General features: G+C 44.4%; 1 protein-coding gene across 11 annotated transcripts in view; it reads right to left on the reverse strand.

Moving 5' to 3' along the window:
• DIP2B (disco interacting protein 2 homolog B) overlaps window positions 1-25,051 on the reverse strand; it is a 247,874-nt gene extending 222,823 nt beyond the window's left edge. For 4 of the 11 annotated variants that reach the window (XM_055095661.2, XM_008951236.4, XM_055095659.2 and 1 more), the window contains exon 1: window positions 22,868-25,049. In XM_055095661.2, the coding sequence (XP_054951636.1) occupies window positions 22,868-22,967 (100 nt within the window). In that variant the 5' untranslated portion in view covers window positions 22,968-25,049. Of the gene's footprint in view, window positions 1-22,867 lie in introns of all 11 variants that reach the window. The other 7 variants (XM_034935861.3, XM_034935860.3, XM_055095660.2 and 4 more) reach the window with 4 other exon arrangements.
• Between the last annotated feature and the right edge of the window lie 738 nt (window positions 25,052-25,789).

Raw genomic sequence — 25,789 nt, forward strand, 5'->3', positions numbered from 1 at the left:
GCACAGGCACTCAGTGGCGTGGCTCCAGCTCTCACCCAAGCACTGTCCCAGGCTTGGAGCTGTGTATTCTGAAAGTATTTGCATAATAAATACCAAATGAATTGGATAAGCAAAGTAGTCAGGCAGACTGAAGAAACGGAAAGTTGTCACATATCACCCCACTGTAAAAGTCAAGTGTAAAAATCAGAGGGTATACAGTGAGGAAAATAAGGGAAAAACAAACAAGCAAACATTAAAAACCAAATGCCAGGAAACACATAGGCCCCTGAGGGGCAGCTCTCACCAGCTTCCACAGGGGTCCCCATCCTTCCTGGCAGAGACCCTGGGGACAGAGCCTACACTTCTTTACTCTTTAAAGCTGCCACCATCTAAAGAATTCCATTGGAATCTTCTCCCTGCAAAGTCCATTTGTTCACTGAACAAGTGTCTATTGAGTCTTCTATTCTAGGCACTAGAGAGACAGCAGGGAACAAGACAGTAAAGTCTCTGCACTCAAAAAACAAACATTTTACTGAGGAAGAATCCAATCATATTAATATATGAACAAGATCATTTCAAATGTTGGTATTAATTAGAAAATTTTAAACAGGAAAAAAAGAAAGTAAAAGAGAGTGGTGAGATGAAGAATGATGGGAAGGGTTGCTAATTTAACCTTGGAGGTTCTCTAAGGAGGTTAACTTTGAACTGAGACTAAGTTGGAGCAGAACATTCTAGGATGAAGAAAAGCAAGAAACAAGACATAGAGGTGGCCAGGCATGGTGGTTCACACCTGCAACCCCGGCACTTTGGGAGGCCAAGGTGGGAGGATGACTTGAGCCCAGGAGTTCAAGACAAGTCTGGGCAACAGAGTGAGATCCTGTAGCTACAAAATATAAAAAAATTAGCAAGGTGTGATAGTGCAAACCTATAGTCTCAGCTACTAGGGAGGCTGAGGTGGGAGGATCTCTTGAGCCTGGGAGGTCAAGGCTGCAGTGAGCTCCATGTACACCACTGCACTCCAGCCTGGATGAGAGAGTGAGACTCTGTCTCAAAAAAAAAAAAAGGGACCTAGAGGCAGCAACATGCATGGTTGAGTTCAAGGAAGAAAAGAAATGCCTATTTTGTTCAAAGTATCATCTCATGATGACCACCCTCTTTTAAATTGTGCCCAATAACCCTCTACCGGTATTCTCTGTAATTTTTTTTTTTTTTTTTTTTTTTGAGATGGAGTCTCGCTGTGTCGCCCAGGCTGGAGTGCAGTGGCCCGCTTTCAGCTCACTGCAAGCTCCGCCTCCCGGGTTCACGCCATTCTCCTGCCTCAGCCTTCCAAGTAGCTGGGACTACAGGTGCCCAACACCACACCCAGCTAATTTTTTTGTATTTTTAGTAGAGATGGGGTTTCACCATGTTAGCCAGGATGGTCTCAATCTCCTGACCTCGTGATCTGCCCGCCTCGGCCTCCCAAAGTGCTGAGATTACAGATGTGAGCCACCGTGCCCAGCCTTCTCTGTCCCTCTTGATGCTTTTTCTCCATCAAAATTTTTACCAAATGGCCAGGCACAGAGGCTCACACCTGTAATCCCAACACTCTGCAGGGCACCAAGGCAAGAGGATTGCTCGAGCCCAAGAATTTGAGACTAGCCTGGGAAACATGGCAAGACCCTGTATCTACAAAGAATAAAAATTAGGCGGGCATGGTGGCACAGGCCTGGAATCCTAGCTACTCAGCAGGCTGAGGGGGAGGATCTCTTGAGCCCAGGAAGAGGAAGCTGCAGTTGAGCCATGATCACACCACTACACTCCAACCTGTCTCAAAAAAAATAACAATAAATTTTTACCATCTAACAAGCAATACATATTACTTGTTATTCTCTGTCTACAGCTACAGATGTAAGCCCCCTAAGGGGAGGGGTGTTTGTCATGTTAATCACTGCTGTATCACCTGCACCTATGTGGCACATAGTAGGCACTCAATAAACACCAGATAAATTAAAAAAAGGAAGAGGGAAGTGGGAGGATGGAGGGAGGCAGGGAGACAGGTGGAGAGGAGAGGGAAGAATAGGGAAGGAGAGAAGGGAGGAAGGAAAAGAGAAAGAAGAGTCAGCCAGTGTGGCTGAAGCACAATGGGTGAGGGGAAAAGATGAGGGGTCAGGGCAGTGTAGGTCTTGCAGGCCATGGAAACATAACTGAATTATATTTTAAAGACAAACTGAATTCATGGAAGAGCTATAAAGCAGGGAAGTAATATGACCTAATTTGCAGTTTAAAAAGCTCTCTACCTGCTATGTGGAAAATGGGTTAGAGAGAAGAAAGCTGGGACACCACCAGGTAAGGAGCTAAAGAAGCAAGAGACGTGATGACATGGGCATGATTAACAGTGACTCGGCATGGAAAGAAGTAGATTTAGAATATATTCTCAAGGTAGTACCAAAAAGGCTCACTGATGGACTTGATACAGAGAGGTGGCCTGAAGGAAAGAGAGGAATCAAGGATGTGTTATCAATTTATGGCCTTTCAGCTCCAAATATACCCTCGCTGCTCTGTGAAAACTGAGATGGGCCCTTTAAATATTTTTCCCTTGACAGCTGCCATGATGTTAAACTTTGCCTGTCCGTAGAGGGCACTGAAAAGACATTGCAGGAAGAGGCTTTTCTTTCTCGCTCCAGTGTACTCCTCTTGACAGGATAAAAAGAATATCAACAAGTTCTCTATTCTGATGTCCTATGGAGTCCTAGTAAATTTATTTTAAAATCTTTTATAATTTGAGGAAATTGGGAAGACAACTGAACTAAGCTAATACAACTTGTATATTTTCACACGTAATTGTTTTCCTATGTATATAAGAATTTGGGCATAGTATTCTGTTCATTCATCCTGTTTTAAAGCTAATACCATACTGCTTTGAATACAGTAACTTTAGAATCTGTTTTAATATGTGGTAAGGCCAAGTATCACCTCACTATTCCGTTTCTAAATTTTCTTGGCTATTCTATTTATTCTTCCATGTGAACACTAAGATCATTTTATCTAATTCTCCATTCCCTAAAGAATCTTCCATTGGAGCTCTAATTGGACTCCCATTAAATTTATATATATCAGTCTTCTCATTCAGGAACACAGTACAGTTGGCCCTTCCATATCTTTGGGTTCCACATCCATGGATTAAACCAACCTCTAACTGAAAATAGTTGGAAGAAAAAAAGCCATCTGTACTGAACATATACAGATTTTTTTTTTCCTGTCATCACTCTCTGAATTATACAGAATAACAACTATTGACATAGTATTTTCACTGTATTAGGTACTATACAAGTATATAAGTAATCTAGAGATGATTTAAACAAGAGGATGTGCTTACGTTACATGCAAATACCATGCCATTTTTTAGCAGACTTGAGCACCCTTGGATTTTGGTAACCGAGGGGAGTTCCGGAACCAATCCCCTACGAAGAAAGGAACAACTGTATATATTTCCATTTTTTCAGATTCTGCTTTTATATCTTTAAAGTTTTACAATTTTCTTCATACAGATCTTATGTCTTTCTTACAATATTTAAGTATTGTATAATTTTTCTCTTTTTCCCAAATATATTCCAGGAAACATTTTATAATTTTTAACACTTTTATAAATAAAATATTTTTCTCCTCACCAATGCAGTTAATTCCCATTCTTCCCCTGCCAATATCCTAGTGACATCAAATAATGCTTTTACTTACCACCTATCCACCACATTACCCTGTCCAACATCTGAGTTCTGCTGAAATCACTGGGAATGTTTCTTTCAGACGATTAGGTTTTCTCTTGCAATATGTTTCTTCTGGATTCTTACTTAGCATTTATACCACACATTCCTTGTCATTCTCAATATATACTATGTATATACAAGCAGGACCTGAAGTAACCTTATTTTACTCAATGTTATGTTATAAAGAGGCTGAAAAGAAAAACAAAAAAATCAATTCCCAGCCAGGGCCACTATCTGTGTGGCGTTTGCACGTTCTCCCCATGTCTGTGTAGGTTTTCTCCAGGTACTCTAGTTTCCCCTATACCCCAAAGATGCATCCATTAGGTGAACTGGCACATTTAATTGTCCCAGTCTAAGTGAGTGTGTGTATGTATGTGTGCGCCCTGCAATGGAAAGTCCTTTCCAGGGCTGGTTCCCGTCTTGTACCCTGAGCTGCTGGGATAGGTTCCTGCCTTCCCAGACCCTGAACTGGAATAACCAGATAAATAATTATCCTGTTGTTTTTATTAATCTTTCTTTCCATTTTTAAAAAATGTGGCCGGGTGTGGTGGCTCACACCTGTAATTCCAGCACTTTGGGAGGCCAAGGCGTGTGGATCACTTGAGGTCAGGAGCTCGAGACTAGCCTGATCAATATGGTAAAACCCCGTCTCTACCAAAAATATAAAAATTAGCTGGGTGTGGTGGCACATACCTGTAATCCCAGCTACTCAGGGGGCTGAGGCAGGGGAATCACTTGAACCCCAGACACGGAGGTTACAGTGAGCCAAGACTGTGCCACTGCACTCCAGTCTGGGTGACAGAGCAAGACTCCATCTTAAAAAAAAATAATAAAATATATAATAATAAAATAAAATAAAAAATAAAAAATAAAATAAATAAAAAATGTTTGGGGGCTGGGCGTGGTGGCTCACGCCTGTAATCTCAACACTCTGGGAAGCCAAGGCAAGTGAATCCTTGAGCCCAGGAGTTCAAGAAGCCTGGGAAACATAGCAAAACCCTATCTCTACAAAAAATACAAAAATTAAGCTAGGCACAGTGACTCACACCTGTAATCCCAACACTTTGGGAGGCCGGGGTGGGGGGGGGGAGGAGGGGGGGATCACTTGAGGTCAGGAGTTCAAGACCAGCCTGGCTAACACAGAGAAATCCCGTCTCTACTGAAAATACAAAAATTAGCTGGGCGTGATGGTGACAGGTGCCTGTAATTCTAGCTACTCAGGAGGCTGAGGCACAAGAATCACTTGAACCTGGGAGATGGAGGTTGCAGTGAGCTGAGATGGGGCCACTGCACTCCAGCCTGGCAACAGAGTGTAAGACTCCATCTCAAAAAAAAAAAAAAAAAAGAAAGAAACCTGAAGTCTAACTTCTAACTGAGAAGGTAAAAATAACATAAATGAAACAAATAGTGGCAAATTAAGTGTTAAAACTGTTGCTGAGCTGGGCACAGTGGCTCATGCCTATAATCCCAGCACTTTGGGAGGCTGAGGCGGGTGGATCACGAGGTCAAGAGTTCAAGACCAGCTTGACCAACATGGTGAAACCCCATCTCTACTAAAAATACAAAAATTAGCAGGGTGTGGGGGTGTGCACCTGTAATCTCAGCTACTCAGGAGGCTGAGGCAGGAGAATCAATTGAACCCGGGAGGCAGAGGTTGCAGTGACCTGACATCGCGCCACTGTACTCCAGCCTGGGCGACAGAGGGAGATTCCATCTCAAATTAAAAAAAAAAAAAAAAACTGTTGCTGAATATAACAGTAGTCTAAAAATAGAAGAGATTAATATGGACTAAAGCAGTCAGCAGGTTTCATGATGAGAGGAACGTCAGCCAGGCCTTGAAACAAGGGTTGGATTTTAATAGGAGAAAAAGCAGTCCTGACAGGGAAAATGCTCGCTACAAATGCAGAGACAGGAATGAGCTTGCCAAGAAAGAGTGAGGAAACCCATATGATTGTAATAGAAGAGTGTCAGATACTAGTAAGAAAAAAGGTAGATAGGGAGGCTGATGGCAGAATCTAGATTCATTCACTAGCTGAACCGAAAAGCATTTTCACTAAAGGACACTGCATGCTGTCCTCATGCAGCTTACTTAGGGGAGATGAGAATATTTATGCAAATAATAATTTCCTAACTTTAAGATAATTTTAAAAATAGCTATGATATAGGGGTAACATTAGAAATCAGAGCTCAGAGAACTGACAAATGGAGAAGTTGTTTTTTTTAACAGGATGTTCATTTTCTAGTACTTCTCTTGGTCTTCTTGAAGAAAAACAAGCAAACAACTATGGAAGGAAAACTCATACCACTGCTTGTTCTACATGTTCAACTTAAAAATGAAAGTTTCTCCAAACCAGAGAGGAAGTCAAATAAATCATGAATGACTTTTTAAAATTTTAAGACAGTGTCTTTGCCTTTGTCACAGATTTACTAAACAAGAACTATCAGAAGCTTCTACCTAACAATTCCTTGCTGGGTTGATTTTTTTTAAAAGGAGATTCAGGCCGGGTGTGGTGGCTCATGCCTGTAGTCCCAGCACTTTGGAAGGCCAAGGTGGGCAGATCACGAGGTCACGAGTTTGAGACCAGCCTGGCCAACATGGTGAAACCCTGTCTCCACTAAAAATACAAAAATTAGCTGAGCATGGTGGTGCACACCTGTAGTCTCAGCTACTGGGGAGGCTGAAGCAGGACAATGGCTTGAACCCAGGAGGCGGAGGTTGCAGTGAGCCGAGATCATGTCACTGCACTCCAGCCTGGGTGACAAGTAAGACTTTGTCTCAAAAAAAAAAAAAAGGAGATTCAATGATAAGACTGGTCAGCACTATAAAATTTATTCATGCCTGAACTGAATTAAAAGCCTCAAGTTCTGGCCCATGATTAACTTACAACAATATGATCTTAAATCCCTAGAAAGAAAAAGAAAAAAAAATCTTGCAGATGCTTTAATGTATGCCTAAAAGCAACAGTCCTCCAAAAATAAAGGGTATTAGAGCACTATTTCTTCACCACAAAAAAAAAACCTCCAAGAAAAACCAATTAAAGTACGTCATTCACAGAAGCATCTATACTCATTTATACATTAATTTTTACATTAAACATTAAATATCCTGGGGGAAAAAAGACTAAAAACTCTTTCTGCATCACCATGTAAGTACAACCCTGTATCAATAACCCAGAAGCTTGAGGCCTGTTCACAACACAGACCTTTCAAAGATGCTAGGCTAGACCTGTGAATTTTCATTTAGGGCTGTCCCATGTAGCATCCAAAATATTATCATCCTGGGTTTCCCCTTTCAGCTTCTCATCAACTCCATCTCAATTCAAGGAAGAAAAAGTAACTTCACAACAAAAGACAAGTACATAAAATTACCTTTCACTTTATAGATGACCTTCATATTTTTCATTCTTTTAAAAAAAATAAAAGAGGCTCAGCATAGTGGCTCATGCCTGTAATCCCAACACTTTGGGAGGCCAAGGTGGGAGGATCGCTTGAGCCCAGGAGTTTAAGGTGAACCTGGGCAATACAGTGAGACCCCATCTCTACAAAAATTTTAAGAAGTAAGAAAAGAAATAAAAGTCACATCTTGCCAGTAGTTATACTGGTATGAAGGAAACCCTCCAAATATAATCTACAGAGTGTTAACCCCTCTAGTTCCTGCAAAGCACGGTAAGAAATAACAAATTACACCCCTATACCTTTTTCTCTGAGAATAAGATAGAACATTCCCATTCTTCTCCCTCCAGGGAGCCCTACCCCCAAAAAAATAAATGCAGAAGCTGTGGCCAGATGCAGTGGTTCATGCCTGTAATCCCAGAACTTTGGGCAGCCAAGGCAGGAGGACTGCTTGAGCCCGGGAGATCAAGACCAGCCTGGGCAGCAACAAAGTGAGACCCCTGTCTCTACAAAAAATAAAAAATTAGCCAGGCATGGTGACATGGACCTGTAATCCCAGCTACTTGGAGGATTGCTTGTGTACAGAAGTTTGAGGTTGCAGTGAGCTAAGATCATGCCACTGCACTCTAACTTAGGGGACAGACCAAGACCTTGTCTCAAAAAAACAAACAAAAACAAACAAAAAAAGACAGAAGTTGTATCCTAAGGAAAATGAGACATACCAGTTAAGATGCAGGAGAATTCTGCTGAAACTACTTGAAACAAGATTCAGGGAGATGGAGGTCAAAATGGCTGTGTGGAAACACCACAGGGCTTAGAACCAAACAGACTTGGTTTCCAATCCCAGCACACTGTACAGAAACTGCACACCTATCTCTAAGAGTTGTTAAGATTAGAAACACATTTCAAAGACTTGCCCAAGGACCGGGCGTTGTGGCTCACGCCTGTAATCCCAGTACTTTGGGAGGCCGGGGTGGGCGATCACTTGAGGTCAGCCTGGCCAACATGGTGAAAGTCCATCTCTACTAAAATACAAAAATTAGCCAGGCATGGTAGCGGGTGCCTGTAATCCCAGCTACTGGGGAGGCTGAAGAAGCAGAATCGCTTGAACCCAGGGGGCGGAGCTTGCAGCGAGCTGAGGTCGCACTATTGCACTCCAGCCTGGGCAATAAGAGAGAGATTCTGTCTCAAAAAAAAAAAAAAAAAAAGTTGCCCAAGACCATATGTGAACCCAATTCAGCATGACTCCTAAATTCAGTGCTCCTTCCCAGTGCCATGCGTCCAGAATGCTACCTTATGGGAAATGTGTAACCACAGGTGGGAAGATACATTGCATGCAATGTTCAGGTGCTTTTTGCTACCTCAGTTCCCTCATCATCATTATGCTAATAGGAGCTATGTATTCAGCACGTACTTACTAGCCAGGCAAGGTATATGAAGTGCTAAGCACAGGACCTATTACATCATAAGCTCTCAATAACTGATCACTACTTATACAGAGATTTAACTTCTTAAAAGAGCTTAGAAAAGGAAACTGGAACGAAACAGAAGTTAACTGGAAACTCACAGGAAACTGAAACAGAAGTTAACCGGGCAAAAAAGGGGGAAGAACATGCCAGAGTGGACATTTTAGAGAATGGCAATGTATACAAAAGCATACAAGTGAAAAAAAGCACAGTGCATTCACGGAAGTGCAAGTCATCTGGCATGGCTAGAGAGCAGACAACAAATATAGACAGAGTAGGAAATGAGGGTAAAAAGGCAGGCAGGTCTTGGTATACAAAGAAAGATGCTTAGAGTTTATCCTGTGACTGAGAGAAGCCAAGGAAAACTTTTAAACAGGGAAGAGAACACAATTAGGTTTGTGTTTCAGAATGATCAATCAATGACAGGGTAGAGAAAGACCTACTGAAGGGAGAAGAGACTGAGACAGGCTGTTGAGTTAGGAGACTACCTCATTAGTCTAAGCAAGAAATAAGTGCCTGAACTAACACTGGAATGGTATGGAGAACAGGAAGTAGAAACAACAAGACTCAGTGATCCATTAGAATATGGATCACTGGGCAAGGTGGCTCACACCTGTAATCTCAGCACTTTGGGAGGTCAAGACGGGTGGATCACCTTAGCCCAGGAGTGAGATCAGCCTGGGAAACACTGCAAAACCCCATCTCTATTTTAAAAAAAAAAAAAAAAATTTAATTAAAACAAATTTTTTGGTCGGGTGCGGTGGCTCACACCTGTAATCCCAGCACTTTGGGAGGCCAAGGTGGGCGGATCACGAGGTCAGAAGATCGAGACCATCCTGGCTAACATGATGAAACCCCGTCTCTACTAAAAAAATACAAAAAAATTAGCCCGGCATGGTGGTGGGCGCCTGTAGTCCCAGCTACTCAGGAGGCTAAGGCAGGAGAATGGTGTGAACCTGGGAGGCAGATTTTGAGACGGAGTCTTGCTCTGTCGCCCAGGCTGGAGTGCAGTGGCACGATCTTGGCTCACTGTGATCCCTGCTCACTGCAACCTCCGTCTCCTGGGCTCAAGCAATTCTCCTAACTCGGCCTAGCCTCCTGAGTAGCTGGGATTACAGGCACCCGCCACCACACCCAGCTAATTTTTGCATTTTTAGTACTGATGGGGTTTCGCCATGTTGGCCAGGCTGGTCTCGAACTCCTGACCTCAGGTGATCCGCCCACCTCGGCCTCCCAAAGTGCTGGGATTATAAGCATGAGCCACCGTGTCCGGCCAAAACAAAATTTTTTTAGAATATAAGGATGACTCTCAATTTTTTTGACTTTGGTAAGTTACTATGGTCTGAATGTCAGTGTCCCCCAAAAATTCCTATGTTGGAACTTAATTCCCAATGTGATAGTATTAAGAGATGGGGTCCAGGCACAGTGGCTCACAGTCATAATCTCTGCACTTTGGGAGGCCAAGGTGGGAGTATCATTCATGGCCAGGGGTTTGAGACCAGTCTGGGAAACATAATGAGACCCCATCTCTACAAAAAATAAAAAATCAGCCAGGTGTGGTGGCACACGCCTGTAATCCCAGCTACTTGGGAGGCTGAGGTGGGAGGATCGCTTAAGCCCAGGAATCCAAGGCTACTGTGAGCTATGATCTCGCCACTGCACTCCAGCCTTAGTGACGAGCAAGACTCTCTTGATATAGAGATAGAGATAGAGAGAGAGAGAGAGAGAGAGAAAGAGAGATGGTGCCTCTAGGAGGTGATTAGGTCATGAAAGAGGAGTGCTCATGAACAGGCTTAGTGCCCTTATAAAACAAGCTTGAGGGAGCCTGTTTGCCCCTCCCACCATGTGAAGATGCAACAAGAAGGTGCCATCTTTGAAGTAGACAGCAGGCTCTCATCAGACAATAAATCTTCTGACTTCTTGATCTATGACTTCCTAGCTTCCAAACTGTGAGCAATAAATTTCTATCATTTATAATTTACCAAGTCTAAGGTATTTTGTCATAGCAGCAGAAATGGATGGAGATAGTAAGTGGACATTCTGAAATACAGTTATCTGTGAAGCAGGGAGGTGGGGGCAGGGGTGGAGGAGGAAGTTGAAACAGAGTTGTTTTAGACTTACCAAGTCAGCATGGGGGAACCAATGGAATGTCTAGAGCAGAGGAAAGTCAGGGCTACAGATACAGACTAGGGAACCACGTGCACAGCCATGACAGCTGAAGCCCTGGGCACAGATAAGATTACTTATCTGTGTATGTAAAGTGAGGTGAAGAACAGACACAAATCTGAGGAATACCCTCATCAGGAGAAAGAAAGAGCAGAAGAAACCCCAGAGAGAGCATGAGGAAGGTTAGGAAGCCAGAAGGAAACTATGCCACAAAGGTTAGGAAGGGGAGAGTTTCATAAAGATACCGGTCCACAGTGTAGGGCTGGGCATGGTGGCTCACACCTGTAATTCTAGCATTTTGGAGGCCAAGGCGGGCGGATCACGAGATCAGGAGTTTGAGACTAGCCTGACCAACATGGTGAAACCCCATCTCTACTAAAATACAAAAATTAGCTGGGCGTGGTGGCAGGCGCCTGTTAATCCCAGCTACTTGGGAGGCTGAGGCAGAATTGTTTTAACCCGGGAGAGGGGGTTGCAGTGAGCTGAGATTGTGCCATTGCACTCCAGCCTGGGAAACAGGGTGAGATTCCATATTAAAAAAAAAAAAAAAAGTCCACAGTGTACAATGCTGCAGAGAGAGATGCCATATCCAGCAGGTTCTCTGCAGTCTGAAATTAGGAGTCAGTGGTAGCCTTGGAGACAGTTGTTTCAGAGGCTTAATGAGGCAGGGGAAATGGACTGAGCACTAAGCAAAGGTAAGAAATAAGAGGAAGGAAATGTAGGCCACACCTTTCAGGCTCGAGAGAGGGAGAGAGGGCCAGCACATGAAAGCAAGCATATTCTCATGCAAGACTGTGGCAAAGTTTTGTGTGTGTTTTTTTTAAAGCTGGGAGGCTGGGCATGGTGGCTTACGCGTGTAATCCTAATGCTCTGGGAGGCTGAGGTGGGAAGATTATTTGAGCCCAGGAGTTCAAGGTCAGCCTGGGCAACAAAGCAAGACCTTGTTGCTACAAAAAATTTAAAAATTAGCCGGGCATGGTGGAATGTACCTGTAGTCCCAGCTACTTGAGAGGCTGAGGTGGGAGGATCACTTGAGCCCAGGAAGTCAAGGCTGCAGTGAGCACCCCACTACACTGCAGCCTGGGCAACAGAGTGAGACCCTGTTTCAAAAACATAATGTATAGGCTGAAGGCAAAGAGTCAAGGGCCAAGTGTTAAGTGAGAGGTTGAAGATGAAAGAAACAAAGAGAGACTGTAAATGAACAGATCAATCAATAAAGTGAGATCCCAAGATCTCAAAAGAGAAGAGATGAGAGTAAGAACGTGGAGGGACAGACCTTCGAACAGGAAGAGGACAGTTCCTCCTCTGAGAAAAGAAAGGAGATACGGGTGGAACTGATACAGATGAGTCTGCCAAGTATTAGGGAGGGAAGCTGAGGGAGTCTGGTCTTCCTTATAAACTAGTGAGAATGAAAGGTGATATTGCAACCGGGTGCAGTGGCTCACACCTGTAATCCCAGCACTTTGGGAGGCTAAGGCGGGCAGATCACGAGGTCAGGAGATCGAGACCATCCTCGTTAACACAGTGAAACCCCGTCTCTACTAAAAATACAAAAATTAGCCAGGCGTGGTGGTGGGCGCCTGTAGTCCCAGCTACTCAGGAGACTGAGGCAGGAGAATGGCGTGAGCCCGGGAGGCAGAGCTTACAGTGAGCCAAGATTGCGCCACTGCACTCCAGCCTGGGCCACAGTGCGAGACTCCGTCTCAAAAAAAAAAGAAAAGAAAGAAAGGTGATAATGCATAGGCTTGGTTAACTTTGCTTCATAGCTCTCTTTAAGAAACTGATGAAAGCTGTAGACCCAGATCCCAAAAAAGATACATAAGCACTCACACTCAAAATCCTGCATACAGCCAGGTGTGGTGGCTCATGCCTGTAATCCCACCACTTTGGGAGGCCGAGGTGGGAGGACTGCTTGAGCCCAGGAGTTTAAGACCAGCCTGGGCAACATGGCAAGAGCCCATCTCTACAAAAAATAAAAAAAATTAGCTAGGCATGGTGGCGCACACCTGTGGCCCCAGCTACTTGGGAGGCTGAGGTGGAAGGATCACTTGATCCCAGGAGGTCAAGGCTGCAGTGAGCCACATTCACACCACTGTGCTCCAGCATGGGTGACAGAGCAAGACCCTGTCTCAACCAAAAAAAAAAAAAAAAAAAAAAAAATTCCTGCATATAATTTTAGAGTTTTCAGGTCCAATGAATCCAACCCATGTATCCAAAGATTCAGACGGCTGTGATACTATGGAATTTCCAAAGAAATGGCCTTTCAGAACCTTTCTTACTCATAAAAGAGCATCCGTACCAGAAAGTACCTTATGCACTATAAACACAAAGATATGAAAAACTCTCAATCCTCTATGATATAAACAATCAACAAAAAGAGATGGACCATTTGACATGTACAAAAGTACTAACTTAGACCCTAAGGGTAAAGAATATAGGAAACTATCTCCACTTTTAGGAAACTTCGAATTCAAAGATAATTGAGGCCCAGCAAAATTGCTCATGTCTGTAATCCCAGTGCTTTAGGAGACTGAGGCAGGAGGATTGCTTGAGACCAGAAGATCAAGACCAGCCTGGGCAACATAGTGAGACCCCTATCTCTACCAAAAAAATCAAATAAAATATTAGCCAGGCACTGGCCAATATGGCAAAACCCTGTATCTACGAAAAATACAAAAATTAGCAGGGCGTGGTGGTGCATGCTTGTAATCCCAGCTACTTGGGAGGCTGAGGCACGAGAATCACTTCAACCTGGGAGGAGGATGTTTTGAGCCAAGATGGCATCACTGCACTCCAGCCTGGGCAACTCTGTCTCAAAAAAAAAAAAAAAAAAAGAAAGAAAGAAGAAATTAGCCAGGCATCGTGGCGCACACCTGTAGTCAGAGTCAGGAGGATCACTTGAGCCCAGGAATTAAAGGCTGCAGTGAGCTACAATCGCACCACTGGACTCTAGCCTGGACGACAGAGCAAGACGATCTTTAAGAAAAAGAAAAAAAAGGCCAGGCACGGTGGCTCACACCTGTAATCCCAGCACTTTGGGAAGCAGAGGTGGGCGGATCACCTGAGGTTGGGAGTTCGCGACCAGCCTGACCAACATAGAGAAACCCCGTCTCTACTAAACTACAAAATTAGCTGGGCCCAATGGTGCATGCCTGTAATCCCAGCTACTCAGAAGGCTGAGGCAGGAGAATCGCTTGAACCCGGGAGGCGGAGGTTATGGTGAGCTGAGATCATGCCATTGCACTCCAGCCTGAGCAACAAGAGCGAAACTCCGTCTCAAAAAAAAAAAAAAAAAAAAAGACAACTAAGTGACAGAGCTTTAGATTTACCAATGGTTTTAAATAAAAGTAGTATTTTTAAAAGATGAAAGATCAATCTAGAGCTAAAAAGATACTACAATCAGACCAATTAAGTCTGAGAGGACTCACAGAGGCTGGTGGTAAATAAACTCTAAGGAAAAGAAGATCAAGAACACTTTTTTTTTTTGAGACGGAGTCTCACTCTATCTCCCAGGCTGGAGTGCAGTGGCATGATCTCAGCTCACTGCAACCTCCGCCTCCCAGGTTCAAGCAATTCTCCTGCCACAGCCTCCCGAGTAGTTGGGATTACAGGCGCCTGCCACCATGCCCGGCTAGTTTTTGTATTTTTAGTAGAGACGGGGTTTCACCTTGTTAGCCAGGCTGGTCTCAAACTCCTGTCCTCAGGTGATCTGCCCACCTCAGCCTCCCAAAGTATTGGGATTGCAGGCGTGAGCCACCACGCCCAGCCAGAAAACTTTTGAAAGAGGAACTAAAAGGATATGTTCACTGAGGACAAGTGAGGGATAAGAAACGGAAGAGTAAAAACCATAGTTTCTGAAGGTTCTAAACATCCATATGTCCCTTTTCATAGCTTGTAGATGCTAAGTCTCAGAAACCAAGCTTATATGTCACAGGCATTTGCCTGAATCTGTAGGCTCAGAAATGTACATATGCGAGATGTCTGTATGAAACAGACCAGCAAGGCTTCTGCTCTAGTCAACTGCTTGCAGTGACCCAACATGTACTGGACTAAGGGTATAGGGTATAGGTGCCAACAGGAACAACTGATGATGGAGTGAAGGCTTACTTTCAAAAAATTTATCACAAATTGATTCCATTCATCACTTCATATATAACCTTATTCTACTAAGTAACACAAGATATTAAAAACTGCCAAGTCTCCACGCATCCATTCACTATCAGCAGCAATAAAGATTACATGTGCTGAGTGCTCACCGCACGCCATACTATACTCAGCTTTTCTATTATCTTACTTTAAACCTCCTTACAACTCCAAGGAGGGTGTCATTCCTTTTTGTTGTTGTTGTTGAGACGGTGTCTTACTCTGTCGCCCAGGCTGGAGTGCAGTGGTGCGGTCCCAGCTCACTGCAACCTCCGCCTCTCAGGTTCAAGCAATTCCTACCTCAGCCTCCCGAGTAGCTGGGACTACAGGTGCATGCCGCCACGCCCGGCTAATTTTTTTGTATTTTAGTAGAGACGGGGTTTCACCATGTTGCCCAGGCTGGTCTCGAACTCCTGAGCTCAGGCAATCCACCCGGCTCCGCCTCCCAAAGTGCTGGGATTACAGGCAGGAGCCACTGCACACCACCGTCATTCCTTTTTAAGTGTTGATGAAACTCATATCTGGGAGGTTAGACAGTTTGTCCAAAGTCACAGAGCTAATAAATGGTACAGACAGAACTTCAACCCAGGCCCACCAGATGTCAAAATATGTGCTTCTCAAATGATTATACAACACTACCTTATGTCAAAATCAAGTCCCCAAAACTGAGACTTTATTTTTCAATTCAAATTGAAGTGACCAAAAATTTATCGTATTCCTAAAACAATATAAGAAATAAATAGTTCTGAGTTATTTAAAATAAATTTCAGATACAAAGGACCTCTCTACAAGAGCATACATTGACGCTGGGTGCAGTGGCTCAAGCCTGTAATCCCGGGACTTTGGGAGGCCGATGCGGGTGGATCACCGGAGGTCAGGAGTTTGAGAGCAGCCTGGCCAAGATAGTGAAACCCCGTCTCTACTAAAAATACAAAAATTAGCCGGGCGTGGTGGCACAAGCCTGTAATCCCAGCTACTCAGGAGGCTGAGGCAGGAGAATCACTTGAACCCAGGAGGTGGAGGTTGCAGTGAGCAGAGATCACGCCACTGTACTACAGCCTGGGGGACAGAGCAAGACTCTATCTCAAAAAAAAAAAAAAAAAAAAAGAGCTTACATTGAGCTAAGGAGAGACTTGGTGGCTGGCTCACACCTATAATCTCAGCACTTTGGAGGAGCCAAGGTAAAAGGAGCTCAGGACTTTGAGACCAGCCTGGGCTGAACATAGTAAGACCTCGTCTCTACTTTTTTTTTTTTTTTTTTTGAGACGGAGTCTTGCTCTGTTGCCAGGCTGGAGTGCAGTGACGCGATTTCGGCTCACTGCAACATCTGCCCCCTGAGTTCAAGCAATTCTCCTGCCTCAGCTTCCCGAGTGGCTGGGACTACAGGTGCCACCACGCCAAGCTAATTTTTATATTTTTAGTAGAGACAAGATTTCACCACGTTGGCCAGGATGGTCTTGATCTCTTGACCTCGTGATCCGCCCTCCTCGGCCTCCCAAAGTGCTGGGATTACAGGCGTGAGCCACTGCGCCCGGCCTCATCTCTACTTTTAAAAAAAATTTTTTAAGAGATAAAATGAAAAGCAATTTAAATACTTAGAAAATACATGATTGGCCCGGCCTGGTGGCTCATGCCTGTAATCCCAGCACTTTGGGAGACCAAGGCAGGTGGATCATTTGAGGTCAGGAGTTCAAGACTAGCCTGGCCAACATAGTGAAACCCCGTCTCTACTAAAAATATAAAAATTAGCCAGACGGTAGTGACATTTGCCTGTAGTCCCAGCTATTGGGGAGGCTGAGGCAGGAGAATCGCTTGAGCCCGGAAGGCGGGGGTTGTGGTGAGCCAAGGTCGTGCCACTGCACAGTCTGAGCAACAGAGTGAGACCCTGTCTCAAAAAAAAAAAAAAAAAAAAAAAATAGAAATCACACTGGTCAGGGATAGGTTTACAAAAAAGGTGGTACTTGAGCCTGGCACGGTGGCTCACACCTGTAATCCCAGCACTTTGGGAGGACAAAGCAGGCGGATCACAAGGTCAAGAGTTCGAGACCAGCCTGGTCAACTGGTGAAACCCTATCTCTACTAAAGACACAAAAAATTAGCTGGGCGTGGTGGAGGGCGCCTGTAATCCCAGCTACTTGGGAGGCTGAGGCTGGAGAACCGCTTGAACCCAGGAGGCGGAGGTTGCAGTGAGCCGAGATCATGCCATTGCACTCCAGCATGGGTGACAGGGAGAGAATCCGTCTCAAAAAAAAAAAAAAGAAAGCCAGGCGCAGTGGCTCATGCCTGTAATCCCAGCACTTTGGGAGGCCGAGGTGGGCGGATCACCTGAGGTCGGGAGTTCAAGACCAGCCCGACCAACATAGGGAAACCCCGTCTCTACTAAAAATACAAAATTAGCCAGGCATGGTGGCACATGCCTGTAATCCCAGCTACTCAGGAGGCTGAGGCAGAAGAATCACTTGAACCCAGGAGGTGGAGGTTGCGGTGAGCTGAGATCGTGCCATTACACTCCAGCCTGGGCAACAAGACTGAAACTCCGTCTCAAAAAAAAAAAAAAGGTGGTACTTTAGATGAACCCTTAAAGATTTACGAGAAACTGTGCATATAAGCAAGAAGGAGCATTTCAAAGAGTATCCCTGAATTAGTCACATGAGAGAGAACCATGGAGAACTCTAGTAATTAGAACACAAATATAGTATGAAGGCCCTTTTTAGCCAGTCATATGAACTTTCAACCCTGAAGTGCTAAGTCTTAAACAGGCTAGGACAGAAAGTTGCAACCAAGGGTTGAGCTAAGCGTGACATGTTAATGATTTATCTTATTCAAAAATCCAGCTCAATGCCATGGGGCTGTCAAACAAGATTAATTTTTCAAAATACACACCAGAACAAGGGTATCCATACAAGCTACTCTTTTCAATAAGGTGAATCATTCTTCCAGTGAATTTGTCTGTAAATTCTCTTCCGGAACAGCCCTCAAAACCAGTTTACAATCATTCTGATTTTTTTTTGACAATCACAACTAAAATCAGTTTATAATCACTCTAATTTTTTCAGTCACAACTAGTTTGGGTTCTAAAAGAATATTAACCAGCTTTTCTCTACTTGATTCCAAGTGACCTATAAATGAAACTCTACCCTCAAAGAATTGAAATCTGCCACCATGAGAATTTTCAAAGGAATGTGTCACAGGCTCTGACAGTAATTCTGAAGATGAGCTCCTGCTCACCAAACACACACACACAAGTTCTGGAGGTAGATTGCTTAGATAATGCCCATTCTTGGTTATTTAAAAATCTACATTCCTGCTTTCCTTAATACTCCTAGCATCAGGTGTTACAACTGCTTAGACAGAACTTTGATAAAGGTGTATCCTACGAATCTATGACTAAGCTACGGATTTTGGGATAAGTGGCCCCGTTTCCCATGATAGGTAAAGCAGGAGGGATTTACCAGTTTTATGGTGGCTTAAGTCTACCTGCCCCCTTCTGAGACTGTAAAATCTTTATCCAACATCTCTTCTTTTTCCTCTTCAACTCTCCCACCTCTTCCCCATTAAAAGTCACTGCAATTCCTAGGAAGCAGTCTTCTCTTATCCCTTTGCCTTCGTGGTAGACCCTGTGCCATGCTTTAAGGACCACAAAGCTACGTGATGAAACAGACAGGAGAAAGGGAGGATGGGACTATGTTTACTGTTTGTACTCAGAGAAGTGTTCAAACAAGAAAAGGGAGGATCCCTTCCTGTGAGTGTTATTTTATCTTAAATACCTTTCCAGTTGTCATCTTTGGACTGTTCTCAGACACTGAAAGACTTGAGCTCCTTCCTGCATGCCACAGAAGTACAGGAACATTCTTCGCGTTGCACTTATGGCTGAACTGCACAGGCTAAATTATAGCCCGCTCTACTAGCCACACAATCCAATCTCGTATTTATAATTCTCTTCTGTCTCTCACAACGATAAAGCAGATAGCTTCCTGTTTTCTTAGAAGGCAGCCTCTGTACGTAACTCCACCATGGTCATGCACTGTTTTGTTGGCAGTTTTCAATGATTTCCCTGGCAGACTCAGAGCTTCTTAAAAGCTACCAGGGTATCCTGCTCATTTGCACACAGTAGGCACAAAATACACATCTGCTGAACTGAATGCATAAGTGGATGGATTTGAAAGAGATTTCAGAGAGAGAATCAACACTGTGGTATAGAACTGTTTAGGGCCAGGTGCAGTGGCTCACACCTGTAATCCCAGCACTTCAGGAGGCCAAGGCAGGCAGATCATCTGAGGTCGGGAGATCGAGACCCACCTGACCAACATGGAGAAAACCCGTGTCTACTACAAAATTAGCCGGGCGTGGTGGCGCATGCCTGTAATCCCAGCTACTCAGAAAGGCTGAGGCAGGAGAATCACCTGAACCCGGGAGGCAGAGGTTGCAGTGAGCTGAGATCGTACCATTTCACTCCAGCCTGGGCAACAAGCGAAACTCCATCGCAAAAAAAAAAAAGGTAGCATCTCCTTAGAGAAAAAATTAGTTAACAGCTTGTGCAATGACAGCACAGATATTTAAATCATTCCAATGTCATTGTCACATGACAGCTTAGGATAACGACACTTATTAGGTATGCAGCTTTAGACAAAACAATCTTTCTGAGTACAAGTTTTCCCTTCTGTTAAGCCACAGAAAAGAAAGGGGCGGTGGGTGGTAACAATACCTATTCTATCTAGTGAAGTTTAGTAAAGCTCAAATGACAATGTACAAAAAGATCATTACACAAATATAATGTATTATTGGACAGATTTAAGCAAATTAATTCTCCCCATTAGTGCTACTTTATGTACATACACTTGACTAGACCATATACATAAGTCCAAACAACAGAGCTGTCAAGCGTATAATAAAATATGTGGATCATTAAAAATTTCAGTCACAGAAATACTTGCAGAAACCTTCTACCTATTCAACTCGTCTATAGAAAAGCTCATCCTTATGTGGAAATTCAATTTTTAAATGATTTCCAGGCAGTTTCAGCCTGTTCTTTTTGTGACAGAAGCAGGTTTTAACCAGGAAGCTGCCTGGTGACCTGCCTGAAGCACCAGACACATCACAGGGCTCTGCAACACGCTCTGCGGCAAAGAGCCCAAAGCAGGCACAAACCTGCATTTCAGCACAGAGTTGGCTGATCTATTACCAAAGCCTGCAGCTGAAAATACAGGCAAGCACAAAGAAAATTCTTTAACAGCATACAGCTCAGATTATTGCTATGATTAGGACCAATGACAGGCTGAACCTTAAAAAAAAAAAAAAAAAAGAAAGAAAGAAAAAATGAAAATAGAGAAATGAGTGCACCAATGTCAGCAAGGCATGATAAACACACAGTTAAAAGCATCTTTAGCGGTGGCTCACGCCTGTAATCCTAACACTTCGGGAGGCTGAGGTTGGTGGATCATTTGAGGTCAGGAGTTTAAGATCAGCCTGGCCAACATGGTGAAACCCGGTCTCTACTATAAATACAAAAAAAATTAGCCCGGCAGTAGTGGCGCTTGCCTGTAATCCCAGCTACTGGGGAGGCTGAGGCAGGAGAACTGCTTGACCCTGGGAGGCGGAGGTTGCGGTAAGCTGAGATCGGGCAACAGTGTGAGACTCCATCTCAAAAAAAACAAACAAACGAAAGAAAAGCATCTAAAACAAAAAAAGGCAAAGTACTTATGTTAGAGCAGAGTAACTGTAGAGAAAATGCAAAACGAACAAAACTTAGCTCCAAATATGCTACAGGCATCACAAATAACACCATACTACACAGATATGGGGACTTTTGGATTATTTTAACTTCACTTGAATTCCTAATGTCTATCTACTTCTCCAGCCAACCATCCCCTGTACTTTAAGCAAGAAAGATGACCAATATGCTGACACTGCAGGCCCAAGTTTTTCAATTGTATTTTTTCCAGAGTCATCCATTGCTAAAACAGATGAAATACAAGAAGTGTAGTATATCTATAAGAAACAAATTCAAACCAAGTCAGATGCCAACCAAAATAATCCTTCATTGGAAAGCAAACCATGCACTTGTCCTTAAAATGTTTAAGCCTTGGCATTCACAATTTGTAGAAGTTTCACACCTTTCTGAAGGAGAGAGAGGTGAGCTAATCAGTGTGGGTCCTAGAAATAGTTCCTCAGAATGTTTCTAGACATTCTAGAGATGTCTAGAAACACCCAGAGATGTAAACAACAATCAGCTGGAAGCAGATATACCCAGAATAAGGAGCTTCCAGGATTTCCCTCTCCGTGTGAAAGCAATCAACTCCTATTTTTAATCTCCCTCTGACGCAAGCATCCAGGCAAACCTCTCTCTAATCGAAGCTAGATGATTTGTTACTTTCAAATAGCAGTTTTAAAAGTCAGATTTTAATGCAAGTCAACACAGATTTAATGTCAATGCTTTAGTTTAGGAGAAGAATGAGTTATCTTGAGAGACAGAATTGATGGTAATGCAAAAAGCCCCTCGATTTTCGAAGCGGGCGGAACCTAAGGTATAACTGGGCAGACAAACCCAAAGGATTCCTATCTTCTTAAACACTTCACAGAAACAAACTAATCTAATACCAGCGATTCCCGGGACTGGCCGAAGAATAACTTGAAAATTGGATTAATTGAAAAATAACACGTTGATAGTTAAGTACAGGTAAAAACAGCACTTTCCTACACATTGGGTTATTAAAAGGGTTATTAAAAATAATTATTTCCTTCAGTGCCCAACAGGATTTATAACATTCAACTCTATTTTTGGTTTTTCATTGTAAAGGATTCTCAGAGGGGAGGGAACCATAATGCCTTAATAAGTAAACAATAAGTAACGTTTAATAAGCTCCTGGGAGTTGGTCACATTCTTCTTTTCCAATCAAGAGTTTTTGATCCACTTGAAAAATGCTAGTGAAGAGGGCCTTCCACAAGGAACTCAATAAGAATATGCAACTCTGGAGACACAATCAAAGTACTGGTATCAAGCTTGGAGAAAATGCTGCTTTTGTCTCAGGGGCAGCCAGTGATAAAAACAGGAACTTTACACAGAACTGATCACAACTGCCCCACAAGCCTGATCACATGCCCACAACGGAGCACTGTGTTTCTCTCATTGTTGTACAAGGAGTTCTCTAATAACAGTGGCTTGATTTATTCCATTTTTTTTAAATTCTGAAAATAAATCGAACCCTCCCTGTCCCAATCCATTGTCAAAAGAAAGAATGCCAGCCAGGATGTGCAAGTAAACGGTAGCCTCCTCTCCTTCCTTCATCAAAGACTCCAAAAGGTGACCAGATGCGGAAAATTCGGCCCGAATAACAGGCACCAGGAAAAAAAAAACTTCTTATGACAAAGGTGGTCTAAAAGCAGCACCGTGTGTCTCTCTGGGTTAATGCCATTGCTTCTTATCTTCCTAGGACCCTAAATGGCTCACCCGCTTCTGTCTCACTCCTGTCACTGGGGAGGCATCGCGCATTGTTAAAGGAAAGAGAAGAAATGATGCTGCGGATTTCCCATGTGTCTCTTTTTGAAAGGGGGAAGGGGGGGCTGGAACAAGGCGTGGAGCCCTCCACGAAAAGGGGAGACGAAAGGAGAAAGCTGTCAGCCACCCTCCTCGCAGCCCTACCCCTCACCCCACCTGGCCCAAACGCCTGGGCAGAAGCGGGACGGCGCAGCTTTGTCTCGGGTTTTGGGGGGCAGGAAGCGCAGAAGCAGTGTGGGCCCGGGAGGACCTTTCCACAAGCCCTTACTTAGTCCCCTCTATGGGAAAACAATGAAAGCCACAGGAAACCACTTAATGGGGTGGGAGAGGAGGGAAAACGGTCGTGGAGTGCCAGGCCAGGTTCTCTGCACCCTCGTCCCCCTCGCCGCACGGCCGCCAGGGCGCGCGGCGGGGACCTGTCTCCCAAGTCGCCGCGATCCGCAGGGCCCCGGGCGCCCTCTCCCCGGCCCGGCTCCTACCCTCCGAAAGCTCCAGCTCCAGCTCCGCCAGCTGCGCCCGCACTTCAGGCGGCAGCGCCGCCACCACGGCCGGCGACGGCTCCAGGCCTCGTTCCGCCATCACAGCTCCGCCAGCCACACTCCGGAAGACAAGAGAGGGGGCCGAAGGAGGGACGGACAGACACGGGCCCACACCCGGCTACAGGATCCGGCTCCGGCCGCCGAGCGCCACCAGCACCGCCACCGCCGCCGCCGCCGCCGCCGCCATGAGCAAAGGTCACGTGAGCGCGACGGCCCCGCCCCCCGGCCAGGAGGACGCACCGCCTCCCCAGCCCAGTCAGGCTGAAGACGCATATGCTTACGGCACCCTCTACTGGGAAGCTACCAGAACGACGGGCCCAAGCCCACCAGTCGAATTTCCCTGCGCGAAATGGGCTCATGGTATGGACTGTCGGCTTTACCACAGTAGTGTGGACACATAGCATTTACCTTTCACTCTCGAGCAAGTTTTTAGGGGTCCCAGGCCTTACTTTTTCCAATACTAGACTTAGCAATGTATGTCTATCGTGTCCTTTACTCCATTTCCCCTGATTAATACCTGCCCATTTATAAAAACCTAATCACAGGCCACCTCCTTCGCTGTGGCTCCTGGTCCTATCTGCCAGGAGCTCTGTTTCCGTTTCAGTTTTAGCTTTTAAAAAGACAGGCGCGGTGGCTCACGCCTGTAATCCCAGCACTTTGGGAGGCCGAGACGGGTGGATCACGAAGTCAGGAGATCGAGACCATCCTGGCTGACACGGTGAAACCCCGTCTCTACTAAAAGTACAAAAAATTAGCCGGGCGTGGTGGCGGGCGCCTGTAGTCCCAGCTACTCGGGAGGCTGAGGCAGGAGAATGGCGTGAACCCGGGAGGCGGAGCTTGCAGTGAGCCAAGATCGCGCCACTGCACTCCAGCCTGAGCGTGAGCGCGAGACTCCGACTCAGAAAAAAAAAAAAAAAAAAAAAAAAAAAAGAGTACTAGGCCAGCCTGACCAACATGGTGAAACCCCGTCTCCAATAAAAATACAAAAATTAGCCGGGCGTGGTGGCGGATGCCTGTACTCCTAGCTACTCAAGAGGCTGAGGCAGGAGAATCACTTGAACCCAGGAGGCGGAGGTTACAGTAAGCTGAGATCGCGTCATTGCACTCCAGCCCGGGCAAAAGAGCAAACACTCCGTCTAAAGAAAGAAAAAAAGAAAAAGACAATAGAAAGCAGGTCCCTTTCTTTCTTTCTATACTTCTAACTACTTACAAGGAGGGAACTTACTTTAACTCATCCTCCTCACTCTGTGGCCTAATAGGTGTTCCAAAAACATTAATTTTAATTTAATATGAAGAGGGTCCAAGGCTAGGTGCAGTGGCTCACACCTATGATCCCAGCACTTTGGGAGGCCAAGGTGGGCGGATCACCTGAGGTCAAGAGTTCGAGACCAGCCTGGCCAACATGGCGAAACCCCGTCTCTACTAAAAACACAAAAATTAGCCGGGAGTCGTGGCACATGCCTGTAATCCCAGCTACCTGGGGGAGCTGAGGTAGGAACGTCGCTTGAACCCGGGAGGCGAAGGTTACAATGAGCTGAGATCATGGCGGCTGCACTCCAGCCTGGGCAACGCAGTGAAACTGTTTCAAAAAAAAAAAAAAGTCAAGGCCGGGCGTGGTCACTCACATCTGTAATCCCAGCACTTTGGGAGGCCGAGGCAGGCAGATCATCTGAGGTCAGGAGTTGGAGATCAGCCTGACCAGTATGGTGAAACCCCGCATCTACTAAAAATACAAAAATTAGCTGGGCATGGTGGCATGTGCCTGTAATCCCAGCTACTCGGGAGGCTGAGACAGGAGAATCGCTTGAACCCAGGAGGTGGAGGTTGCGGTAAGCCCAGATTGCACCACTGCATTCCAGCCTGGGCAACAAGAGCGAAACTCCGTCTCAAAAAAAAAAAAAAGGAAAAACTGAATGAAGCATACACAGGAATTATCTGTACTATCTTTGCAACTTTTCAGTAAATTTAAAACCATTCTAAAGTAAAACATTTATTTAAAATTATAGAAGCTTAGAACAAACTTGAGAGATCCTCCTACCTCAGCCTCCCAAAGTGCTGGGATTACAGGCATAAGCCACCTCATCCAGCCTTTACTGCATTCTTCCACCAAATTATTCTACCTTTTTGCTAGATTATTCCTTATATTCTATTTCTAATTGTTTATTCTTTACCTTAATCTTTTTGTCTAGATATTATTGTCATACCAGCCTTTTTAATTACTACTTGCTGACTTTTTTTAGTCTTTTATTTTCAACTTTTGGCTGTGACTCTGGGTGTAACAAATTAATTAAATCCATTTACGTTCATTTAATATAATTACTGATATATTAGGACTTATTTCTTCATTCTTGTTAAGTGTTTTCTGTTTATCAATCTCTGTCTTTGCTTTCTTCCCCCCCTTTTTCTCCTATTGTTGAATTAGTAAAGTGTTAGATAGTACTTCTTTGTTCTTCTGGTTTGGAAGGTACAGATTATACTGCTATTCTTTCTGTGACTATTTTAAAAGTTTAACATTAAATTTTTCTCCGAGGCCAGGTGTGGTGGCTCATGCTTTTGGAGAAAAACTTTTAAAAATTAACAAACAAAAATATACTATGTTTATACTGTGTCACCGTTTTTTTTTTTTTTTAGAGTCTCGCTCTGTCACCCAGGCTAGAGTGCAGTGGCGCAATTTCAGCTTACTACAACCTCTGCCTCCCGGGTTCAAGTGGTTTTCCTGCCTCAGCCTCCCAAGTAGCTGTGATTACAGGCACCGGCCACCATGCCCGGCTAATTTTTGTATTTTTAGTATTTTTAGTAGAAATGTGGTTTCACCATGTTGGCCAGGCTGGTCTCGAACTCCTGACCTCAAGTGATCCACTG

The sequence above is a fragment of the Pan paniscus genome, chromosome 10 (genome assembly GCF_029289425.2).
Source record: "Pan paniscus chromosome 10, NHGRI_mPanPan1-v2.0_pri, whole genome shotgun sequence".
Taxonomy (NCBI): Eukaryota; Metazoa; Chordata; class Mammalia; order Primates; family Hominidae; genus Pan; species Pan paniscus.